The sequence below is a fragment of the Oncorhynchus tshawytscha genome, unplaced genomic scaffold (genome assembly GCF_018296145.1).
Source record: "Oncorhynchus tshawytscha isolate Ot180627B unplaced genomic scaffold, Otsh_v2.0 Un_contig_5990_pilon_pilon, whole genome shotgun sequence".
Lineage (NCBI taxonomy): Eukaryota > Metazoa > Chordata > Actinopteri > Salmoniformes > Salmonidae > Oncorhynchus > Oncorhynchus tshawytscha.
In genome coordinates this window covers 58,776-83,428 of record NW_024609819.1, presented here as the reverse complement: position 1 = coordinate 83,428, position 24,653 = coordinate 58,776, and the positions used below count along the sequence as shown (strand labels likewise).

General features: G+C 49.2%; 1 protein-coding gene and 1 long non-coding RNA gene across 6 annotated transcripts in view; one reads left to right on the top strand and one right to left on the bottom strand.

The window, feature by feature from the left end:
• bnc2 (basonuclin 2) overlaps positions 1–3,385 on the bottom strand; it is a 165,338-nt gene extending 161,953 nt beyond the window's left edge. The window contains exons 1-2 of one of the 5 annotated variants that reach the window (XR_006083003.1): positions 2,855–3,385; positions 1,529–1,912 (exon numbers count right to left, since the gene is read on the bottom strand). Coding sequence is in view for 4 of the 5 variants with exons in the window: in XM_042318914.1 (XP_042174848.1) it covers positions 1,529–1,912; positions 2,855–2,857 (387 nt within the window). In the remaining variant the exon portion in view is untranslated. The remainder of the gene's footprint in view (positions 1–1,528; positions 1,913–2,854) is intronic. The other 4 variants (XM_042318914.1, XM_042318911.1, XM_042318910.1 and 1 more) reach the window with 4 other exon arrangements.
• On the top strand, positions 2,058–22,305 carry LOC121846098. The gene is made up of 2 exons (XR_006083004.1): positions 2,058–2,189; positions 22,004–22,305. It is a non-coding gene; the product is annotated as an uncharacterized LOC121846098 (long non-coding RNA).
• Positions 22,306–24,653: the final 2,348 nt, after the last annotated feature.

Below are 24,653 nucleotides of genomic sequence, written 5' to 3'. Positions count from 1 at the left end.
CAACTCTCCACACATGCCTCATACATTTAGAGAAAGGTCAAATAAAGGGAATCATGTGTGAATCATTTCACTGAATAAGAGCAAATTATTTCACACATTTCGGTGAGAGAACACAGTCATGGAAATATTGGCAACAGGGTTTAAATCACTCAAAACAACGCGGATTTCTTTTGAATTGCTTTAAGTAATTGCTCAATTAAAAAAGCAATATTCATATGCACAACATCGGTGATAAAAGTAGTAGAAAAGACTGATTCATAAAATAACCACTAATCCGTTTATTTTCAAACTCGACACGGCAGAGACTGGCGATTGCACAAGGTCTGCCTGCCGCGGCCTTCGCATGCGTAACAGCGTGTGCATGGTACGGAGACACACACAGGTTCCACTATGATTAATGACCAACTAACTACCCTCCTTTACAACTCCCCCTCTCTCTTTCTACTCCTTTACCTCAACGCAGTGTACATCACCAATGAAACCATCTAACGCCCCCACAGCCACACTCCCTTTAAAAACCAGAACGCCGAGATATTTTATACTTCTCAAAAAAAGCCAAAGTCATAAAACACACGACTGTGAACAGGAACGATAACGGACGCTAGTTGTCGGAGGAAATGTGAACTTCCCTCAGTTATAGGTATCCGTTATCGCTCTTCCAGGCTCTGGCTATTCACTCACGGTTGCCTGTCTCTAGCCCGTGTTCGAGGCTTCCTGAGCGGACCACATGTAGTCAATTAGCCTGACCCAGAGGGCGACTCTTCCACAGTCTTTATCAGCGCGGGGTTACACAAACACTACAATTTCTGCTTTTGAACTATATTGCACAGACAAATTAGGAGGAGTGGGGTGAGCGCAACCGTAACCAAACGAGGCAGGGGACAATCCGGTGAAATAACTCATAGCTTCTTATATTTCGTCCCTTTTTGTAAACATTAAAATGTATGCTGTCTTTTATTGGAACTAATATGCAATTCAATTACAACATTTGATCATTATTTCAGGAGAAGAGTGCAGTGCACAATGTCAGGTGCATATACACTCACAAGCACACACACTCTCTCACACACCAGACCCAAACTGCACAGGATTACAATTCAACAAAATAGCCCAATGGCAAGGCAAATAAACCACAAAAATGAAGACTGAAAAATGCAAAAATGAGGAATAATCATGTCAACCCACATAATATTAACTCTTTCAAAAACAAAACATTATCCCACACACACTCACATATCCCGCCCCCCCACCTCTCTCTCTCTCCCACACACATACACGCACACACACACACACACACACACACACACACACACACACACACACACACACACACACACACACACACACACACCACCAGCACCTACCACAACACCTAAACACACACCAAGTGTCAAAAAAAAAGTCCGGGAGGTATTTATACCTCAAATAAACACACAGGCGGGACACATCACATCTAAGAAATAGACGGATCACCATGAAAGATAAAAGACAGAAAAACAGATGGTTGAATGAAGAGGAGGGGACTCACCTGCTGGGACATTCTGAAGAGGAGGTTGCTCTGGTCAGTGCTCTGTTGCTGCCATGTCCCCATGAAGCCAGGCTCAGCACTGGGAGGTCTGGTGCTGAACTGCATGGAGGACCTCCCCTCTGCTCCCTTAGCGCTGCGGCTAACTATGCTAACACCTATGGCACCACTGGAGCCACCGCTACTGCTACTGCTGGAGACGGCTGTGGGGCTAGCGCTGTTGTTGTGGTGCTGGTTGGAGGTGATGCTGCTGGTAGAGGTGGTAGTCGGGGTGTTGGCGGTGCCGCTCAGGGTGGACTCTGGTGCCCTCTCGCTTTCTGGGTCTCTGGGCGCCTGGCTGCTTCTCTCCTCGCTGCTGCCTCTCACATCCAACCCTGCCTCCTCGGACTAGAGAAAGAGGGAGGGGGGAGAGAGGGGGGGGGGAGGGGATAAAAAAAGTCAGTGAAGGTGGGTTTGGGATTTTGGGGGTTGGGCTGTCGTTTTTTCCCCCTCTTCTTTTTGAACAGAGGGAGCTTCTAGAGGAGAGGGAGTGTGAGAGGGTTTCTCTTGGCGGCCGGTCGCTGAGGAGTGTGTGCAGAGTTCATTCTGGAGGAGAGCGCAGTGTATTTCCTCAGGGTCTTCAAGTGGGAGAGGAAGAGAGGGCAGGATGAGCAGAATGCTGAAGGTAAGGAGGGAGGAGGAGAGCTGGAGACGAGGGGGGTGAAAGTGAGGGAGGAGGGAGAGAAGAAAGGAGGGATGGAGGAGATGATGTGGAAGGAGGGGTCTCTCTTTTTTCTGTCAGCGGCCCTCTTGCCTTTAACCATCTGCCAGTCATTTCGAATGGGCTGTCCTCAGAACACACACACACACACACACACACACACACACACAACCAGAAATCACTTGCAAAACAAAGTCACCCATGCATAACCTGGAAACTCTTACCCGCTCATTCTCAAGCCTGAAACACACACACTCAAACTCACTTATATACACACACACACAAAGTAGGTTATCTGTAAAAAATAAAACAGAATTTGTAAAAAATGTAATAAAATAAAATAAATGTCGCTCTTGGCAACAAAAAAACCTTCTTACTATAATCTAATCTAAAGTAAAAATATGCACATGCAGCATTCCAAACCAGAAATAACAAATGACAACACAATTACACTCAAATAGAATGCAGAATTAAATCAATTAAATGCAGCCAGCTTACAAAATCAACAAGGAACCAAAAAAAACTAAACATTTGCAAAATATTGCAAACATGATTAAAAAAAAGTCCCATGCATCTCTGTATAAAAACATTCAACCTAACCATCAACATAATACATGAACTTCTCTTACCATCAAATCTCTCTATCCCAACGTAGACATTAGGTGTGAAAGTGTGACAGCATCAATCCACCCCTCCCTGCCTGCTTCTCTCTCTCCCTCTTTCTTCTTCTCTCTCTCTCTTTGCTGGTGCTGCCTGTCCCTTCTCTTGCTCTCTCTCCTCCCTCCGTCTCTCTGTAACTCCTCCGCGCTCCGTAGCAGCAGCTGTGTGACTGAATGCCTGGGTGTGTGAGCGTGTGTGTGTTTGCATGTGAGAGGAGTGAGTGTGTGAGGACCAGCGCAGGCTCAACTGAGTCAACTGCGCCGCTCCTTTTGGAGACGCTCAATGACATCGCGCTTACGCTCCCACACACACACACACACACACACACACACACACACACACATACACAAACACACACACTCCTCCCCTCGCTACTGAGGGGAGCTGGGGAGCGAGCTTCACTGGAGAAGCCGTTTGCGCTGCGAGCGGCCAGCGCATCTCAGAGCATCCAGTTCTCCTTTGGGACCTCCACCGCTCACCACAACACACACACACACATGCACACACACACACACACACACACACACACACACACACACACACACACACACACCTGCACACTCCTTATGCTGTCTAATACAACACATTTAGCTCTTAATGTTTTGGGGTAAAAGCTAGTTTTTTTGTTAGTTAGACATAACAAGCCAAATAGTCTGCTTTATCATTTTTTTTCATACATAACACTCACAGTATTCTTTCTGATAAAGAAATACATAAATTGTGATCTAGAGATATTTGGTGATATGAGAACACAAAAATGTGCAGACGACACGGCATCATTAAAGTCTGGAGCCTTTGTCTGTTTTATCCCAATCTCTATAAGACTAATGGAACTAAGGAGGCAGCCACACACACACACACACACACACACACACACACACACACACACACACACACACACACACACACACACACACACACACAACACACACACACACACACAATTAACAAAAAAATGAGGAAGACACACACCAAATTGGAAACCCCGTGTGGATGCAAAGAGATTTTAATTAAGGAAAAAAATGAGGAAGAGGCTCCATTTGAGCCAAATTGGTCCCCACAGCAGCACAGCCCCACAAAGGTATGGGAATACAAAGAGAGAGAGAGAGAGAGAGAGAGAGAGAGAGAGAGAGAGAGAGAGAGAGAGAGAGAGAGAGAGAGAGAGAGAGAGAGAGAGAGAGAGAGAGAAAGAGACAAAGAGAGAGAGACTGAAAGAGAGAGAGAGAGAGAGAGAGAGAGAGAGAGAGAGAGAGAGAGAGAGAGAGAGAGAGAGAGAGAGAGAGGAGGAGAGAGAGAGAGAGAAAGAAATAGAGACTGAAAGAAAGAGAACTATTGAGACTGAAAGAGAGAGAGAGAGAGACTGAAAGAGAGATGCTATATAGACAGAGAGAGAGAGAGAAAGCGCTATAGAGAGAGAGAGAGAGAGCAGAGAGAGAGTGCTATAGAGAGAGAGAGAGAGCGACAGAGAGATTTAGAGAGGAGGAGAGAGAGCATGAGAGAGACAGAGAGAGAGACAGAGATTTAGAATGAGAGAGAGGAGAGAGAGCACTATAGAGAGACAGATGGAGAGAGACAGAGAGAGAGCTCTATAAAGAGACAGAGAGAGAGAAAGACAGAGATTTAGAATGAGAGAGAGGAGAGAGCACTATAGAGAGACAGACAGAGAGAGACAGAGAGCTCTATAAAGAGAGAGACAGAGAGCTCTATAAAGAGACAGAGAGAGAGCTCTATAAAGAGACAGAGAGAGAGCTCTATAAAGAGACAGAGAAAGACAGAGATTTAGAATGAGAGAGAGGAGAGAGCACTATAGAGAGACAGACAGAGACAGACAGAGAGAGACAGAGAGCTCTATAAAGAGACAGAGAGAGAGAAAACAGAAAAAAATAAAGAGAATGCTCTCTTCTTCTAAAATACTAGAACAATGCAGTGACATTTCCCCCCCATCTATTACCGCTCCTATCTTCCTCTCTACCTCCTTTTATCATCCCTCCATCATCAGAGAAAAAAGGACATACTGTGATCCCCGGACCGCGGTGGCGATGTCACTGTGATCTTTGAGAAGCGAGGGATAAAGAGAGAGGAAGAGAATTAACTCATCTCCTCCGTTAAATTAAATGGCTTCTGATGTATGAAGCCACTTCGGATTTTGTGGCAAATTGTAGGAGACGGCGGCTGCCTGTCTGTCGGTTAAAAGCCTCTGTGCAGTGCTAATGACGGCACTGGGCTAACCTTTACAGGAGATTAGCACTGTAGCATTTACCTCCAATTGGTACAATGGAGAATTTTGGAGCAGACGACGAGGAGACGACGAGGAGGGGGAAGAGGGAGACAAAATGGTTACAGGAACTTAAAATACCTCTTTTTGTCTTTCACCTTTATTTGGATTATTGTGTCTTTCTCTTGTCATCTCTCTCCCGCTCATGTTCTCACTATTATCTTTCCCTCTTTCTTTCCATCCCTCTCTCTTCTTCCCCCTCCCTTTCCCTCTTTCTTTCCATCCCTCTCTCTTCTTCCCCCTCCCTTTCCCTCTCTCTTTCCATCCCTCTCTCTCCTTCCCCCTCCCTCTCCCTCTCTCTTGCCCCCCCCCCCCTCTTTCTTCCACTCTCCCTCTCTGTCTGCGTTTTGTCTTTAAGCATAAACGCGCGGTGGCCTCTACAAAAGCCACAGGCAGTCTGAGCCGTGTGGTAAAGGGAGTAGGTGTTCCCTTTCCATTAGTGTGTCATGCTCTGCTTTTAACCACACTGTGAAAAGGTAACGCACACACGGCAGGAGCATCACGCTAATTACATTAAGTGACAATTCAATGGCCAACGCTCCTTTCTACTCTCCATACACATCTCTCACTCGGTCTTTCTCTCTCTCATTCACACACACACACACACACACACACACACACACACACATGCACACATAACCACACACCCAGGCGCGCACACACACACACATCCCCCTCTCTCTGTAAATGTGCTGGTCTCTTAGTTTTTCGAGTGGCACTCAGTGTTTCAAGTCAACCTGGTGGCTCAGCTCCTGATCTGGCCTGTTAATGGCTGTTATTTGTGGGAGGATGGAGAGGAGTCTGCCAATATCCCTCGCTCTGTCTTTCTCTCTCTCTCTTTACTGCCCACTCTCCATCCTTCTCTCTTGTAATGGCAGTGGCCATGGAGGAAATAGAGAGCCAGAGAAGAGAGGGAAAGAGAAAAGAGAGGAAGAGAGGGGGAGAGAGAGAAAAAGAGGGAGAGAAGAGAGAAAAGAGAGAAAAGAGAGAGAAGGAGGAGAGAGATAGCTATAGAGAGACAGAGGTAGGAAGGGAGAGAGAGAGAGAGAGAGCGAAAGAGAAAAAAGAGGGAGAGAAATAAGGAAGGAGAGAGAAGAGAGAAAGAAGGGTAAACGCAGAGGCAGAAAGAGTATCACACGTCAGTAATAGAGTCCTTTATTAAAAGTATTATTCTGTAGGACTTGAGATTCCCCTCGGAGCCGGGGGCCATGTCCAAGCCCATATAATTAACCAGAGGCTCAGCTACGGATCAATTACCAGACAAGCAAGTGATAGTCAAATCAATGGAAGATCATCAGGCTCGTTATCAGTGTTGCAACTCATTAGAATAAAAGTGAAGAGAGAGAGAGAGAGAGGGAGGGAGAGGTGGCACTGCAGTGACTAGGGGGTGGGAGGGTGTGCGTGATGTGGACGCGGTGGGGGGGGCTGAGGGGGTGTGTGTGTGTGTGTGTGTGTGTGTGTGTGTGTGTGTGTGTGTGTGTGCGCGTGCGTGCGCATCTATATATGAGAGAGACAGAGAGAGACAGAGAGAGACAGAGAGAGACAGAGAGAGACAGAGAGAGACAGAGAGAGAGAGAAAGACAGAGTGAGGGACAGAAAGAGAGAGAGAGAGGTGTCAGTATTCATCTGTGTGTTGAGCTAGTGTGTAGTTATTCACTTAGATCTGTGTTGTGATAGTTCACTGGTGTGTTGTAGTGGTTCTCTTCCCCTCTCTCCCGGTGGGGACAGACTTCCTGGGCAGCACTATATGACAGGGTGCAGTTCATTTCATAGATGGGCTGCATCCACTCAGGCTTGCAGGGATCAATACGAGTCTGTGCATGAGGTTACTCCCCTGCCATAGTATCCCACACCCAAGTGACCACACTCTCTAGTCCATTCTGAAACATCGGGTTTCAGTGAAAGGCAGTTGGACAGCTGCCAGCCGTCTTTCTACACTAGACGACTTACAGACAGTCCACAAACGTTACAACTATAGTCTTTCTACACTAGACCATTTACAGACTGTCCACAAACGTTACAACTATAGTCTTTCTACACTAGACCACTTACAGACTGTCCACAAACGTTACAACTATAGTCTTTCTACACTAGACCACTTACAGACTGTCCACAAACGTTACAACTATAGTCTTTCTACACTAGACCACTTACAGACTGTCCACAAACGTTACAACTATAGTCTTTCTACACTAGACCACTTACAGACTGTCCACAAACGTTACAACTATAGTCTTTCTACACTAGACCACTTACAGACTGTCCACAAACGTTACAACTATAGTCTTTCTACACTAGACCACTTACAGACTGTCCACAAACGTTACAACTATAGTCTTTCTACACTAGACCACTTTACAGACTGTCCACAAACGTTACAACTATAGTCTTTCTACACTAGACCACTTACAGACTGTCCACAAACGTTACAACTATAGTCTTTCTACACTAGACCACTTACAGACTGTCCACAAACGTTACAACTATAACAAAGCTGAGCTGTATTCATTTGTTCATTCATTGATGTCTTAATTCATTCATTTATTAATTAATTCAATGAATGAATGAAATTGTTCACTCACTCCTACATGACTGAACATGACAGTTAACATCTCCCGTTAGCCCAAATCAGCCTCTCTATTACACCAGACCATGAATGGTGCTGGGTGAGGACATCGTCCCCTGGGTCATTTGCACATCACAGGAGGTCATGACTGGACAGGAAATGGTTCCAACCTTGACCTCTGACCTGTCCCAGATGGTACCTGTGCGCTCGGCCCAGAGGGGGGCACTGTGTACCCCTTCTGTCACATGGCCCCTATTGTTTTATGATGGGATATTACACTATTTACAGCTCAGAAATCTAGATTTTCATAGAAGTATTTTATTAGGTTCATTGATTTGATAGTTGTGTAGAGTAATACAACAAAAAACATATGAGTGAGTTGGACTTTTTTTCCCTAAAAACTGAAGACTGTAAAACATTTACATTTGAATCATTTAGCAGATGCTCTTATCCAGAGCGACTTACTCATAGTGAGAGCATCCATTTTCATACTTTATTTGTCCTGGTCCCCCGTGGGAATCAAACCCACAACCCTGGCATTGCAAGTGCCATGCTCTACCAACTGAGCCAATACAGGGCCATTAAAAGGTACTTCACTGTCGATTATAATGATTTGCTCATCAAATGCAACATTTTAACGAATAATATTCCAAAGATAAAGATCGAAAGAGAGATGCTACTCTACGGCCTTCCTTCCTGCCCTGTCCTTCCCCTCAGGGTTGCTAAACACCATGATAACTCCACCACTCCACTGCTCTCTTCACCACACCACCTAGACCTCTCTCTCCCACTGCTCTCTTCACCACCTAGACCTCTCTCTCTTCACCACCTAGACCTCTCTCTCCCACTGCTCTCTTCACCACCTAGACCTCTCTCTCTCACCACCTAGACCTCTCTCTTGTTTTACCACCTAGACCTCTCTCTCCCACTCTCTCTTCACCACCTAGACCTCTCTCTCACCACCTAGACCTCTCTCTCTTCACCACCTAGACCTCTCTCTCTTCACCACCTAGACCTCTCTCTTTCACCACCTAGACCTCTCTCTCTTCACCACCTAGACCTCTCTCTCTTCACCACCTAGACCTCTCTCTCTTCACCACCTAGACCTCTCTCTCTCTCACCACCTAGACCTCTCTCTTCACCACCTCTTCTTCCCACCTACCTAGACCTCTCTCTCTTCACCACCTAGACCTCTCTCTCTTCACCACCTAGACCTCTCTCTTTCACCACCTAGACCTCTCTCTCTTCACCACCTAGACCTCTCTCTCTTCACCACCTAGACCTCTCTCTCTTCACCACCTAGACCTCTCTCTCTTCACCACCTAGACCTCTCTCTCTTCACCACCTAGACCTCTCTCTCCACCACTGCTCTCTTCACCACCTAGACCTCTCTCTCCTACTGCTCTCTTCACCACACCACCTAGACCTCTCTCTCCTACTGCTCTCTTCACCACCTAGACCTCTCTCTCTCTCCTACTGCTCTCTTCACCACCTAGACCTCTCTCTCTCCTACTGCTCTCTTCACCACACCACCTAGACCTCTCTCTCTTCACCACCTAGACCTCTCTCTCTTCACCACCTAGACCTCTCTCTCTTCACCACCTAGACCTCTCTCTCTTCACCACCTAGACCTCTCTCTCTTCACCACCTAGACCTCTCTCTCTTCACCACCTAGACCTCTCTCTCTTCACCACACCACCTAGACCTCTCTCTCTTCACCACCTAGACCTCTCACCACCTAGACCTCTCTCTCTTCACCACCTAGACCTCTCTCTCTTCACCACCTAGACCTCTCTCTCTTCACCACCCCACCTAGACCTCTCTCTCTTCACCACCTAGACCTCTCTCTCTTCACCACCTAGACCTCTCTCTCCCACTGCTCTGTCTGTCTGTTAAAGTTCAATAACTAAATGGGACAAATTGTCCAAGTAGGGGTACAAGACAGTCTGTATCCAGTCCTGGAGGCCTCTCTCAAAATTAGGGGTGTTAAAACAATCATTGGAGGAGCCAATTTCCCCAAGCTCTTACAGTGGGGCTGAGTAGGCCTCTTCATTTTCTGACGGAGCGAGGGAACCTGTTAAAGTAAACAACAGAAGGGAAAAAGAGAGGGAGAGGGAGCAGGGCGGGAAGTGATGAGGTGCTCCAAAAGTCACAATTATTAAATGACCATGTTTGTTGCCTTGTTATATTGCAATTTTCTTGCTCTGCTGAAATGAAAATCACGGCCGAAGCAAAACCAAATAAAATGGACATTTTCAGCTGACAAAAAGAGAAGGAATGGGAGGTAGAGAGAGGGAGAGCAGGAGGGAGAGAGAGGGGCAGGAGGGAGAGAGGGGCAGGAGGTAGAGAGGGGCAGGAGGTAGAGAGAGGGAGGGCAGGAGGGAGAGAGAGGGGCAGGAGGGAGAGAGGGGCAGGAGGTAGAGAGAGGGAGGGCAGGAGGGAGAGAGAGGGGGCAGGAGGGAGAGAGAGAGGGGGCAGGAGGGAGAGAGAGGGGCAGGAGGGAGGGAGAGAGTGAGGGGAAGGAGGGAGAGAGAGGGCAGGAGGGAGAGAGGGGCAGGAGGTAGAGAGAGGGGGCAGGAGGGAGAGAGAGGGGCAGGAGGGGGAGAGAGGGAGGGGAAGGAGGGAGAGAGAGGGCAGGAGGGAGAGAGAGGGGGCAGGAGGGCGAGAGAGGGGGCAGGAGGGAGAGAGAGGGGCAGGAGGCAGAGAGAGGGGGGCAGGAGGGAGGGAGAGAGGGAGGGGAAGGAGGGAGAGAGGGAGGGGAAGGAGGGAGAGAGAGGGGAGGGCAGGAGGGAGAGAGAGGGGGCAGGAGGGAGAGAGAGGGGCAGGAGGGAGAGAGAGGGGCAGGAGGGAGGGAGAGAGGGAGGGGAGGGAGGGAGAGAGGGAGGGCAGGAGGGAGAGAGGGGGCAGGAGGGAGAGAGAGGGGCAGGAGGGAGAGAGAGGGGGCAGGAGGGAGAGAGAGGGGGCAGGAGGGAGAGAGAGGGGGCAGGAGGGAGGGAGAGAGGGAGGGCAGGAGGGAGAGAGGGGGGGGAGGGAGAGAGAGGGGGGGGAGGGAGAGAGGGAGGGCAGGAGGGAGAGAGGGGGCAGGAGGGAGAGAGAGGAGGGCAGAGAGAGGGCAGGAGGGAGAGAGAGGGGCAGGAGGAGAGAGGGGCAGGAGGGAGGGAGAGAGGGGCAGGAGGGAGGAGAGAGGGAGGGGAAGGAGGGAGAGAGAGGGAGGGCAGGAGGGAGGAGAGGGGGCAGGAGGGAGAGAGGGGGCAGGAGGGAGAGGAGGGGCAGGAGGGAGGGAGGGGCAGGGGAAGGAGGGAGAGAGGGGGCAGGAGGGAGAGAGAGGGGGCAGGAGGGAGAGAGAGGGGGGGGCAGGAGGGAGAGAGAGGGGGCAGGAGGGAGAGAGAGGGGGCAGGAGGGAGAGAGAGGGGGCAGGAGGAGGGAGAGAGAGGGGGGCAGGAGGGAGAGAGGGGCAGGAGGGAGAGAGAGGGGGCAGGAGGGAGGGAGAGAGGGAGGGCAGGGAGGGAGGGAGAGGGGGGGAGGGAGAGAGAGGGGGCAGGAGGGAGAGAGGGGGCAGGAGGGAGAGAAAGGGGGCAGGAGGGAGAGAGAGGGGGCAGGAGGGAGAGAGAGGGGGGGCAGGAGGGAGAGAGAGGGGGGGAAGGAGGGAGAGAGGGGCAGGAGGGAGAGAGGGGGGCAGGAGGGAGAGAGAGGGGGCAGGAGGGAGAGAGAGGAGGGAGGGAGGGGGGGGGCAGGAGGGAGAGAGGGGGGCAGGAGGGAGAGAGAGGGGGCAGGAGGGAGAGAGAGGGGGGAGGGAGGAGGGAGAGAGAGGGGGCAGGAGGGAGAGAGAGGGGGCAGGAGGGAGAGAGAGGGGGGGCAGGAGGGAGAGAGGGGGGGGGGAGGAGGGAGAGAGGGGCAGGAGGGAGGGAGGAGGGGAGGGGAGGAGGGAGAGGAGGGGAGGGAGAGGAGGGGGGGCAGGAGGGAGAGAGAGGGGGGCAGGAGGGAGAGAGAGGGGCAGGAGGGAGGGAGAGAGGGAGGGGAAGGAGGGAGAGAGAGGGGGGCAGGAGGGAGAGAGAGGGGGGGCAGGAGGGAGAGAGAGGGGCAGGAGGGAGAGAGAGGGGGCAGGAGGGAGAGAGAGTGGGCAGGAGGGAGAGAGAGGGGGCAGGAGGGAGGGAGAGAGGGAGGGCAGGAGGGAGAGAGGAGGCAGGAGGGAGAGAGAGGGGGCAGGAGGGAGGGAGAGAGGGAGGGGAGGAGGGAGGGAGAGAGGGGGCAGGAGGGAGAGAGAGGGGGCAGGAGGGAGAGAAAGGGGGCAGGAGGGAGAGAGGGGGGAGGAGGGAGAGAGGGGGGCAGGAGGGAGAGAGGGGGAGGGGGAGGGGGGGCAGGAGGGAGGGAGAGGAGGGAGGGGGAAGGAGGGAGAGAGAGGGCAGGAGGGAGAGAGAGGGGGCAGGAGGGAGAGAGAGGGGGCAGGAGGGAGAGAGGGGGGGCAGGAGGGGAGAGAGGGGGGCAGGAGGGAGAGAGAGGGGGCAGGAGGGAGGGAGGGGGGGAGGGGCAGGAGGGAGAGAGAGGGGGCAGGAGGGAGAGAGAGGGGGCAGGAGGGAGAGAGAGGGGGCAGGAGGGAGAGAGAGGGGGGAGGGAGAGAGAGGGGGCAGGAGGGAGAGGGGGGGCAGGAGGGAGAGAGAGGGGGCAGGAGGGAGAGAGAGGGGGCAGGAGGGAGAGAGGGGGGCAGGAGGGAGAGAGAGGGGCAGGAGGGAGGGAGAGAGGGAGGGGAAGGAGGGAGAGAGAGGGGCAGGAGGGAGAGAGGGGAGAGAGAGGGGCAGGAGGGAGAGAGAGGTGGGAAGGAGGGAGAGAGAGGGGGAAGGAGGGAGAGAGAGGGGGAAGGAGGGAGAGAGGGAGGGGAAGGAGGGAAGAGAGGGGGCAAGAGGGAGAGAGAGGGGGAAGTAGGGAGAGAGGGAGGGGAAGGAGGGAAGAGGGGGGCAAGAGGGAGAGAGAGGGGGAAGGAGGGAGAGAGAGGGGGAAGGAGGGAGAGAGGGAGGGCAGGAGGGAGAGAGGGAGGGGAAGGAGGGAGAGAGGGAGGGGAGGAGGGAGAGAGAGGGGGCAGGAGGGATAGAGGGAGGGCAGGAGGGAAGGAGGGAGAGAGGGAGGGGGAGTGGAACAAGGATATTGGTGCCAGTGTTGGTGATACATAAAGCGTAGCAGAAACAAATGATTAGAGGGTTAGAGACAGGTCGCCCCATTAAGAGCACTGGAACCTTCTGGAACAAAGTTGTCGTATAAAAGACTAGGCACACACGTACGCACGCACACACACCCCGTGCCCCCACACACCCCGTCCCCACACACACACCCCGTCCCCACACACACACCCCGTCCCCACACACACACACACACACACACATCCCCACAGAGACACATTGACTTTGGCTTCAACCCTCTCATTAGCTAACAGTAAAACGGTAAGGTTGGAGCGATACTTATAGGGCAGCATTAGTTTGTTCTGAGCTCAAACGCCTATTGTTCTAAGTCCGGTAGAAACACAATAAACAGTGGATGAAGCTGGTAGAAGGTACTGGAGGAGAGTCATGATGGCCAGGCTGTGTTGATAGAACCCAGGACTCTTCTTTACTCTTACTCTTATTATTCTGGAGGTAATAAGCAGAAGAACATGTCTGTGTGCTGGTGCTGACAATGACCTGATGTACAGTCACACACACACATATATATGAACGCTCGCATACACACACACACCTCACCTATCTCCTTCACACACACAAACACACCCCAGTGATAGCACTGGTCCTTAGTGTGTGTGTGTGTGTGTGCACGCGCGTTTCTTCATGTGACAAGGGGCGGCATGACGATCAGATGGCACTCGTCGGGGATAGAACTGTTACTGTTTGTTAGAATGGTCCGACGTGACACACACACAGGGCCACAAGACATCATATGACCTACAGGGAACAACCTACCACTTGTAACTGAGAGAGAGAGAGAGAGAGAGAGAGAGAGAGAGAGAGAGAGAGAGAAAGAAAGACAAAGAGAGAGAGAGAGAGAGAGAGAGAGAGAGAGAGGAGAAAGAAAGAAAAGAAAGAAAGAAGAGAGAGAAAGAAAGAAAGAAAGAAAGAAAGAAAGAAAGAAAGAAAGAAAGAAAGAAAAAGAAAGAAAGAGAAAGAAAGAAAGAAAGAAAGAAAAAGAAAGAAAGAAAGAAAGAAAGAGAAAAGAAAGAAAGAAAGAAAGAAGAAAGAAGAGAGAGAGAGATACATGATGGTATTGTCTTTGTCATAGATAGTGTAGATAATCTGGGTTCCACTGATAAGTAGGACCTCTGTGTGAAAGAAAGACTGAAAGTGCAGGGCTGTATTCACACACACACACACACACACACACACACACACACACACACACACACACACACACACACACACACACACACACACACACACACACACACACACACACACACACACACACACACACACACACACACACACACACACACACACACACACACACACACACACACACACTCTTCTTCTGACTAATACTGTTACTATGCTGCTCAATGGACGACTGTAGACATTCAATACCAAAGGAATGGTTTTGGTGGAGAAGAATCAGCTCAGAGAAATCTCTTAAAGAAATGTCTTGTATTTTGTGAAGGATATGGAGTGAAAGGGAAATGTGTGAAACGTGTCCTATTGTAGTTGACTATGAAGATGATGAGAAGGGGATACCAGGGGATTACAACCTCTATTGATTCACTGCACCTCAAACCTACACACACACACACATGCACGTACACAGAGCCGTGGCCCCTTGGCCCTGACCGAGGCAGCGGTTGAGAGCGTTCCAGTGACTGAATTACAGCTAATCCTGATGCCCGGGGCCCAGCCCTCTCCCTCACCCCTTCTCTCTCCCCCCTCCATCCCTCCTCCCTCCCCCTTAACCCAACAATTAGCAGGCCTCACGTTAACACAACGGGCCCTCTGTCTCTCCCCCAGAGAGGAGGCAAGGAGAGAGAGGGCCACGGGGATGGGGGGAGGGGGAGGGGTTGAAGGTTAAGGGAGGTAGGGCGAAGGGGGGATGATGGGGAGGAGGGGTGAGTTTCATCACCTGTTCTATAGTTAGGGCCCACAGGGCTGCTGTGGAAATGTCTGTATGGGCAGATGAGCTGAGTAAGACACTATACTGCAGCCAAGCCCCCCTCCTGTTGTACTCCCTTCTCTACTTTCCTCCTACCCTCTCTTCACCTCTACTGTCCTCTCTTCACCTCTACTGTCCTCTCTTGTCATCTCTTGTCATCTCCTGTCCTCTACTGTCCTCTACTGTCCTCTACTGTCTTCTATTCACCTCTACTGTCCTCTCTTCACCTCTACTGTCCTCTACTGTCCTCTACTGTCCTCTCTTCACCTCTACTGTCTTCTCTTCACCTCTACTGTCCTCTCTTCACCTCTACTGTCCTCTCTTCACCTCTACTGTCCTCTACTGTACTCTACTGTCCTCTCTTCACCTCTACTGTCCTCTACAGTCCTCTCTTCACCTCTACTGTCCTTTACTGTCCTCTCTTCACCTCTACTGTCCTCTACTGTCCTCTCTTCACCTCTACTGTCCTCTCTTCACCTCTGCTGTCCTCCACTGTCCTCTCTTCACCTCTACTGTCCTCTCTCCTCTCTTCACCTCTACTGTCCTCTCTTCACCTCTACTGTCCTCTCTTCACCTCTACTGTCCTCTACTGTCCTCTCTTCACCTCTACTGTCCTCTCTTCACCTCTACTGTCTTCTCTTCACCTCTACTGTCCTCTACTGTCTTCTCTTCACCTCTACTGTCCTCTCTTCACCTCTACTGTCCTCTACTGTCCTCTACTGTCCTCTACTGTCCTCTACTGTCCTCTCTTCAACTCTACTGTCCTCTACTGTACTCTACTGTCCTCTCTTCACCTCTACTGTCCTCTACCGTCCTCTACTGTCCTCTACTGTCCTCTACTGTCCTCTCTTCACCGTCCTCTACTGTCCTCTCTTCACCTCTACTGTCCTCTACTGTCCTCTCTTCACCTCTACTGTCCTCTACTGTCCTCTCTTCACCAATACTGTCCTCTACTGTCCTCTCTTCCCCTTTACTGTCCTCTCTTCACCTCTACTGTCCTCTCTTCCCCTTTACTGTACTCTTCCATCCCGTTCCATCATTTCCTCCTCCTCCTTTCCACTCCTTCATCCTACCTCACCAACTCCCCTTCCTCTCCTTTCCTCCTCCACTCTCCCTCCTTTCCTCCTCCTTTCCCCCCTTCCTCTATCTATTTTCTTCCTTTCTCTCCCCTCCCCAGACAGGTCTCCACTCTTCCCCTCCCTCCTCCCTCCTCTTCTCTTTCACTGACCTGTGGTCTTCCCCAGACAGTCAGGTCCAGTCACAGAGTAGAGTGGAGCGGTGTGGTGTGTCTTTCCCAGGCAGCCCCCTGTCCCCCTCCAGAGAGAACCAGACCGCCCATCTGGAACGCTGCCGTGGCAACCCTGGCAGCCCGCCCGCCCCACTAACCACCCCCCCTACCGGAGTCACAGTTTCTTTAGAAGAAGTTCTCTGGATTAGAGAGGTGAGAGGAAGGTGTCTCTCTCTCCATGTCCCTCTTTATGAATGCCCTCACTAATACGTCTTTACCTCTTAGTGAAGGTCTGAGCTCCCTTTCACGCTCCCCTTATCTGTAGCTGAGCTGGGTGTGTGAGCCGAAGAGAAGTCTTCGAGTTAGGGAGCCTGGTTAAGAGTGAGCGTTTTAACTATACACTTTTGAGTATACACAGTCGCATATGTTTGCTGAGAGAGAGAGGGCGAGAGAGAGAGACAGAGAGAGGGCGAGAGAGAGAGACAGAGAGAGATAGAGGGCGAGAGAGAGACAGAGAGAGGGCGAGAGAGAGAGACAGAGAGAGATAGAGGGCGAGAGAGAGAGACAGAGAGAGGGCGAGAGCGTGAGACAGAGAGAGATAGAGGACGAGAAACAGAGACAGAGAGAGGGCGAGAGAGAGAGACAGATAGAGGGCGAGAGAGAGAGACAGATAGAGGGCGAGAGAGAGAGACAGAGAGACAGAGAGAGCATCAGCACTAGATAAGCCTCTGGTCTGCATAGCATGGTCGGCGGTGCGTGTCCGTTGGGCTGGTGATTGGCCAGTTTACTCACTCTCACTGCTGTCATCAATTACCTCCCCCTGACACATGGACCAATCTATTCCACTATAAGAACAGGGGGGTGGGGGTTACCCCTACAGTCACAATGGTTTGTTCCTCATACTATAGGTACTGTATTAGCTAATGAATGAGATGTTTGACGAGCAGGTGTCCACATACTTTTGGTCATGTAGTCTTAACTAATGAGCACAGGAGGAAGAAATTGTCCCTAACTGATACAGGGTCAGTCAAATATTTCTGCCATGCCTTTAAGGTTAGGATTGGACGGGTAGAGTAATCTGATTCTACATCTGTGATTTAGCACAAATTCTCTCTTGAGCTTGCCAGTGTGTGTATGTGTGTGTGTGTGTGTGTGTGTGTGTGTGTGTGTGTGTGTGTGTGTGTGTGTGTGTGTGTGTGTGTGTGTGTGTGTGTGTGTGTGTGTGTGTGTGTGTGTGTGTGTGTGTGTGTGTGTACATGTGTGTGTGTATGTGTGTGTGTACGTGTGTGTGTACGTGTGTGTGTGTATGTGTGTGTGTACGTGTGTGTGTACGTGTGTGTGTGTGTGTGTGTGTGTGTGTATGTGTGTGTGTGTGTGTGTGTGTGTGTGTGTGTGTGTGTGTGTGTGTGTGTGTGTGTATGTGTGTGTGTGTGTGTGTGTGTGTACGTGTGTGTGTGTGTGTATACGTGTGTGTGTGTACGTGTGTGTGTGTGTGTATGTGTGTACGTGTGTGTGTGTATGTGTATGTGTGTGTGTGTGTGTGTGTGTGTGTGTATGTGTGTGTGTGTACGTGTGTGTGTGTACGTGTGTTTACGTGTGTGTGTGTGTATGTGTGTGTGTGTATGTGTGTGTGTGTGTGTGTGTGTGTGTGTGTGTGTGTGTGTGTGTGTGTGTGTGTGTGTGTGTGTGTGTGTGTGTGTGTGTGTGTGTGTGTGTGTGTGTACGTGTGTGTGTGTACGTGTGTGTGTGTATGTGTGTACGTGTGTGTGTGTATGTGTATGTGTGTGTGTGTGTACGTGTGTGTGTGTATGTGTGTGTGTACGTGTGTGTGTGTACGTGTGTGTACGTGTGTGTGTGTGTATATGTGTGTGTGTGTGTGTGTACGTGTGTGTGTGTATGTGTGTGTGTACGTGTGTGTGTGTACGTGTGTGTGTGTATGTGTGTACGTGTGTGTGTGTGTGTGTGTGTGTGTATATATGTGTGTGTGTGTGTGTGTGTGTGTGTGTGTCCTCGCCACCTGCTGTGACTCTGCACAGTGGTGAGCTGATGAAGTAATGGGAATGAGGCGAGGTCTGTTCCGATCACATGCGGTCAACCTTCACCACTTGTTTTGGGCTAACGGGAGATGTCCACGACTGCTCTTCATCTCAAAGTAATGTGTGATGAGCTCAGGCTAAGACAGGGTCCAAACATCTAAAAAGAAAGACCTGCGCACAATCTGTAGAACTCCCCCGTCCAAATACTGAGCTAGTAGTGGGAACATAAAACATGTGCATTTTGTTAGCCGGGGGGAGCTGTATTTATGGCGCACACATGACTCGGAACATGACTGTTAACTACAATGACAAACACTATGAACACAGACATTCTAATGAGGCAGAGAAACTCTGAATGAATGTCTCACAGAAAACATCCAATGTGTTGGAATAGTTGATGAGTTGAAATCCAAATTGAATTGGCCACACACCACAGGATGTAGAATTTTTATTTGAGTTTGAGTGACAGGAAGTACAATTTAATTCAGTGAAATTCCAGTGGTGTAAAGTACTTAAGTAAAAATACTTTAAAGTACTTCTTAAGTCGTTTTTTGGGTATTTGTACTTTACTTTAATATTTATATTATGGACAACTTTTACTTCACTACATTCCTAAAGAAAATATGGTACTTTTTCCTTCATGAATTCTCCCTGAATGCTTAGCAGGACAGGAAAATTGTGAAATTCACACTCTTATCAAAAGAACACGCGATCATCCCTACTGCCTCTGGTCTGGCAGACTCACTAAACACAAATGCATCTTGTGTAAATGATGTCTGAGTGTTGCAGTGTGCCCCTGGCTCTCCGGACAGAAAAACAAGAAAATGGTGCCGTCTGCTTTGCTTAATATGATCATTTATTTAAACTTTTACCTTTGATGCTTTAGTATATTTTAAAACCACATACTTTATACTTTTACTCAAGTAGTATTTTACTGGGTGACTTTCAATTGAGTAACTTTCTATTAAGGTTCCCATACTTTTATTCAAGTATGACAATTGGGGACTTTTTACAGCACTGTGCAATTCAAAGAAATTCCACTGAACATGAGTCTCACTGAATCTGACAGGTCACACTTTCAGATACCAAAGAATACTGTATATCAATTTGTTCTGGAAACAATGTTCATATTCTTTAAACCATAGTGCTTAGAATAGCCAATTATATTTCCACCAACAATTTAATTTCATTTGTTTGGCTCAGTTTTTAAAGCATTCTGGGAAATGTAGTATTTTCCACATATTGAACAAAATAAAAGTGATCATTCACATACAGGTTTTGTTTTCCTTGATCTCTCTCTCTGGGTTTGCCCTCTCCTCCCTCCAAGCCCCCTAATTGAACACTATTCTACGAGGCAGAAATCGGGCTTAGAGGACGCAACAGAGAAGAAAGAAAAAATAAATAATGATTATTCTGCCATCTGGTTTCAATTACAGTGGGTTTTAAGTGAACAGCGAACATCAAGTCATATTAAAATACATGGAGGGATCAGGAGGCCACTGGCATGGGGAGTCGCTGTTGAAAGCTCTCGCGTTTTAAAACACATTCTCACACAGAGCCAAGTCACATTACTTGATCATTACATACATGGCTACGGTTTTGGACGGTTCTCTACTCCTTAGAACCGGTTCCATGCAGAACGAGAACCAATTATCCTGCAGAACAGTGACGGGGGGGCTTTGCATCCTGTCTACACCTGACCAATGACAACATGGCTAACGGTTGATGACAGAGAGGATTAATTGAAGAGTCATTTTCAGGGGAAAAGCTTTGACCCCTCTGTTCAGACCTCACTGTGGGGATAGAGCACCGAACTAGGTACAGATACCACATTGTCCACACAGATATATACTGGTTAGGAAAATTAGTTGACTTTATATCAACCAAAAATAGATTTAATCACACACTATGTCATCACTCCTATGCTCTCATGGTGAGGACGTGTTCTTTGCAACTGATCAAACACACACACACACACACACACACACACACACACACACACACACACCCCAGAGCCTACAGACCTGTCTGTGCAGCAGAAGTGGCGGTGACCATTATACTCCAGTTACCCATGAACACCTCCTGTCCCTCTATCCATCTCTCCCTCCCTCCCTTTCTCTCTGTCTCTGTCCTCATCCTCCCCTGCTGCCTGTCGCCTCCCTCCGTCCGCTCTGTCGCTCCTCCACTCCATCCATCCCACGGAGAGGAGGAGGGAGGGAGCAAGGGATGGCCTCCCCATTCCCAGAGGCAGAATGAAAGAGAGAGACAGCGGATGGGAGGGTGAGAGGATAGAATGAGAGGGGGGGACGACGACAAAGGGGCTAAATTATTAAGTGACTGTAGCCCTGACACACACACGAGGCGGCAGGAGGCCCAGCCATGCAGCGGGGTAAACCCATTAGAACGCTTAGCCCCCTGAATGCACCCGACATCTCGGCCTAGCGTTAACTCACGTCAAAGTCATCAAACCGGAGGGCCCGGGGCTCTTAACATTTTCAAAGGCGGCAGTGGGAGGGTTGAAGGGACATTGGTAGTGGTCCTGTCATCATAGTGGATAAATAAGTAAATACAGGGGAGGGATGACTAAGCGGCTAGGCCACAGAGATGACAGGCACCGGGGACAGAGATGGGACGGATTGTGTGGGTGTGTGTGTGCGAGCGAGCGGAATGAGAAGACAAGGTAGAGCCAGTCTCACGTTGGAGCTCCAGGAGGTCTTTCTCTGGCCCCATCTCCCCAGCCAGGGTGTGCCGAGCTGGGGCTTCACTCACTTAAGGTCCCCCTGGCCTTGATTTCTTCCAGACAGGGCCGGAGCACACAGATCGCCTGGCTTTAATCCACTAGATAGGGAGTGAGGTAGAAGGGCCATTTGGCCACCATGTTCTGTCTACGTGTCTGTCCCAAGGGGAAGGTTCCACAGCCTTTTGGTTCCCTCTGCATGCTGTTGCTATTGTCAACCATGTTTTTCTATCTTGGTGCCCTGATGTAGTTAATGTGTCTGTTTGTGCCTGTGAGAGTGCATGTGAGTGTGTAAGTGTGTGTATATGACTTTGAGTTTGAAACCACATTTGTTTGTTTGTGCCTGTATGTGTGCATGTGTGTGTGTGGCTTTGCACGTTCTGTTTAATTTGACACTTGGCCTGACACTTCTAAACAGAGAGTTGATGACACACATTAAGGGCCCATCTTACTGTGTGTGTATGTGTATACATCCATTGGTCTGTGTTCTGTGTGTGTGCGTGTGTATGTATGTGTGTGCATCTGTCGGTCCGTGTGTGTGTGTGTGTGTGTGAATGTGCGCGTCGTTGCTAGTTTGTGTGTGTATTGTTGGATGGGCTAATTGCAGTGGAGAATGCTCTAATTAACACAAAGCAGGGTCTCCTGGGTACTCACGGGCACCAAGAGTGTGTCACGCGTTTACATCTCCCCAACCTGTGTGATTCATGGACCTAATCAAGGCCTTTTAAGCTCTGCCATGCTTATGCTTGTTGTGTATCTGGGGAGAGACACACTTCTCGAGGAAAAGAGACTTTTGAGGACTTCGGCTAACAAATCTGACTAACGAGTCAACAAATACTTAAAGAGAGCCTTTAAATGTTGTTAAAAACATCTCAGATGTAAATGGAAAATAATGAAATGCTAGCTGAGGGGTTTTGTAATCTATTCATTTAGCTATAGCTCTACTGAAGGTAAAACAAAATGGCTGCCTCTTGTTGTTTGTAGATTTATAGTTTGTGTATACAACAGGGTGGTAGACCAAGGTGCCACGAGGAAGACAAGACACCCTAACTTCTCCCTCTCTCTCTCTCCTTCCATCTCCACTCACTCCCTCACTGTGCCTTCCTCGCTCGTCTTCAACCTCTCTTTAAAAATAACTTTCTCTCTCTTTTTTATAGGTCTTGCCAATTTGGACAAGACCCAGTCGGAGACAGATTACACCAAATCACATATCAACCGTAATCAATCAAGCCCCTGGAAGACATCACTCTCACAATGAATAATTACCACAATCCAGTTAAGCGCTGCCAGTGCCAGATTTTTGCCACCGCTGTTTCTTAACGACAGCTTGGGCCCAGGGTTTAACTTTGAGGGGGAAACATCTCAAAGTTTTCAGGGTGTGTTCGCATCTATGGACTTCTGAAGGAGGTGGAGGTATGGAGTGATGAAGGGAACAGAAAGAGAGATGACAAAAAAAAGAGATAAAAGAACGACTAAGAGACTGACAGGACAGGAGGATGTGAGGAATGCTGTGGTCGCCACGGTGATGTCCCAGAAGAATATTTATGAGTGGTGTCGGGCGGCCATTTTGTGATCTCATTCCAGAGGTTTTTGACTAGATTCGGATGGGCAGAGTGTTAAAGTAATTACCAACCTAAATAGGAGTCTGTCTGGTCCAGCACTAGATTGTCTGGCAGGGCTGCTCAGATGGTTTCCCCTCCACTCTACTGCTACACTGCTGTCTCAAAGGACTTGGAGGATACAGTGAGCTCTCGTTGGTGGACATTAAAGAATGAGCGAGGACACACACACTCACAGACACACACACAAAGTGAGTTAAAGAAATGGACTAAAAGAGAGAAAATAAGTGAAAAAACAGAGAAAGAGAAAGAGCGAAAGAGAGAGAAGTAACATAGACAAAATAACAGAAAAGAGAGAGGGAGAGTGAAAGGAGATAACTGTGATGAATGAACACGTCTCGTCATTGGCCAGAGCCTTGTTATCAGTGGTAGGAGAGAAAGCTCCAACTAGTCAGTCTGTGTGTGTGTGTGTGTGTGTGTGTGTGTGTGTGTGTGTGTGTGTGTGTGTGTGTGTGTGTGTGTGTGTGTGTGTGTGTGTGTGTGTGTGTGTGTGTGTGTGTCTGCATGTGCATCAGAGGACGGGGGTCTTTTATCTAACAGGGCTGAGTGATGGAGACCTCAAGGCAGATTGGAGTACAGCAGAGAGAGAGAGAGAAAGAGAGAGAGAGACAGGGAGAGAGAGAGAGAGACAGGGTGGTAGAGAGAGAGACAGGGTGGTAGAGAGAGAGAGAGACAGGGTGGTAGAGAGAGAGAGAGAGGGTGGTAGAGAGAGAGAGAGAGGGTGGTAGAGAAAGAGAGGGAGGGAGAGGGAGAACGAGAGAGAAATACTGTGGGTGTGAGAGAGAGAGAGAGAGAGAGAGAGAGAGACGGGGGTAGTGAAAGAGAGAGAGAGGGAGAACGAGAGAGAAATACTGTGGGTGTGTGAGAGAGAGAGAGAGAGAGAGACAGGATGGTAGAGAGAGGGGAGAGACAGGGTGGTAGAGAGAGAGAGAGACAGGGTGGTAGAGAGAGAGAGACAGGGTGGTAGAGAGAGAGAGAGAGAGAGAGAGAGAGAGACAGGATGGTAGAGAGATAGAGAGAGACAGAGTGCTTTCACTCTTCACAGGAGAGGGGAGCTATGTGGTGGTGTGAGAGAGGAAGAGGGCGGAGAACAGAGGAGGGGAGAGACTGCAGGGCAGCTGTATTGAGTAGAACAGGAGTGTGTCATTTAAAAAGTGCCAGCATCAGCACTGGTCATTAGAGTGATGTGACAAAATGTCCAGTCAGGCACCAGACAGAGCCACCATGACAAATAGGACCAGAAAGAGACAGTGGATATGCAGTGTGTGGATTGACAGCCATGCTCAAACGCTGATGTGCAACTTCAATGTAATATACTAGATGACATTAATATACAGTGATACATACAGTGGGGCAAAAAAGTATTTAATCAGCCACCAATTGTGCAAGTTCTCCCACTTAAAAAGATGAGAGAGGCCTGTAATTTTCATCATAGGTACACTTCAACTATGACAGACAAAATGAGAAAAAAAAATCCAGAAAATGACATTGTAGGATTTTTAATTAATTTATTTGCAAATGATGGTGGAAAATAAGTATTTGGTCAAAAACAATACTTTGTTATTTACCCTTTGTTGGCAATGACAGAGGTCAAATGTTTTCTGTAAGTCTTCACAAGGTTTTCACACACTGTTGCTGGTATTTTGGCCCATTCCTCCATGCAGATCTCCTCTAGAGCAGTGATGTTTTGGGGCTGTTGCTGGGCAACACGGACTTTCAACTCCCTCCAAAGATTTTCTATGGGTTTGAGATCTGGAGACTGGCTAGGCCACTCCAGGACCTTGAAATGCTTCTTCACGAAGCCACTCCTTCGTTGCCCGGGCGGTGTGTTTGGGATCATTGTCATGCTGAAAGACCCAGCCACATTTCATCTTCAATGCCCTTGCTGATGGAAGGAGGTTTTCACTTAAAATCTCACGATACATGGCCCCATTCATTCTTTCCTTTACACGGATCAGTCGTCCTGGTCCCTTTGCAGAAAAACAGCCCCAAAGCATGATGTTTCCACACCCATGCTTCACAGTAGGTATGGTGTTCTTTGGATGCAACTCAGCATTCTTTGTCCCCAAACACGACGAGTTGAGTTTGTACCAAAAAGTTATATTTTGGTTTCATCTGACCATATGACATTCTCCCAATCTTCTTCTGGATCATCCAAATGCTCTCTAGCAAACTTCAGATGGGCCTG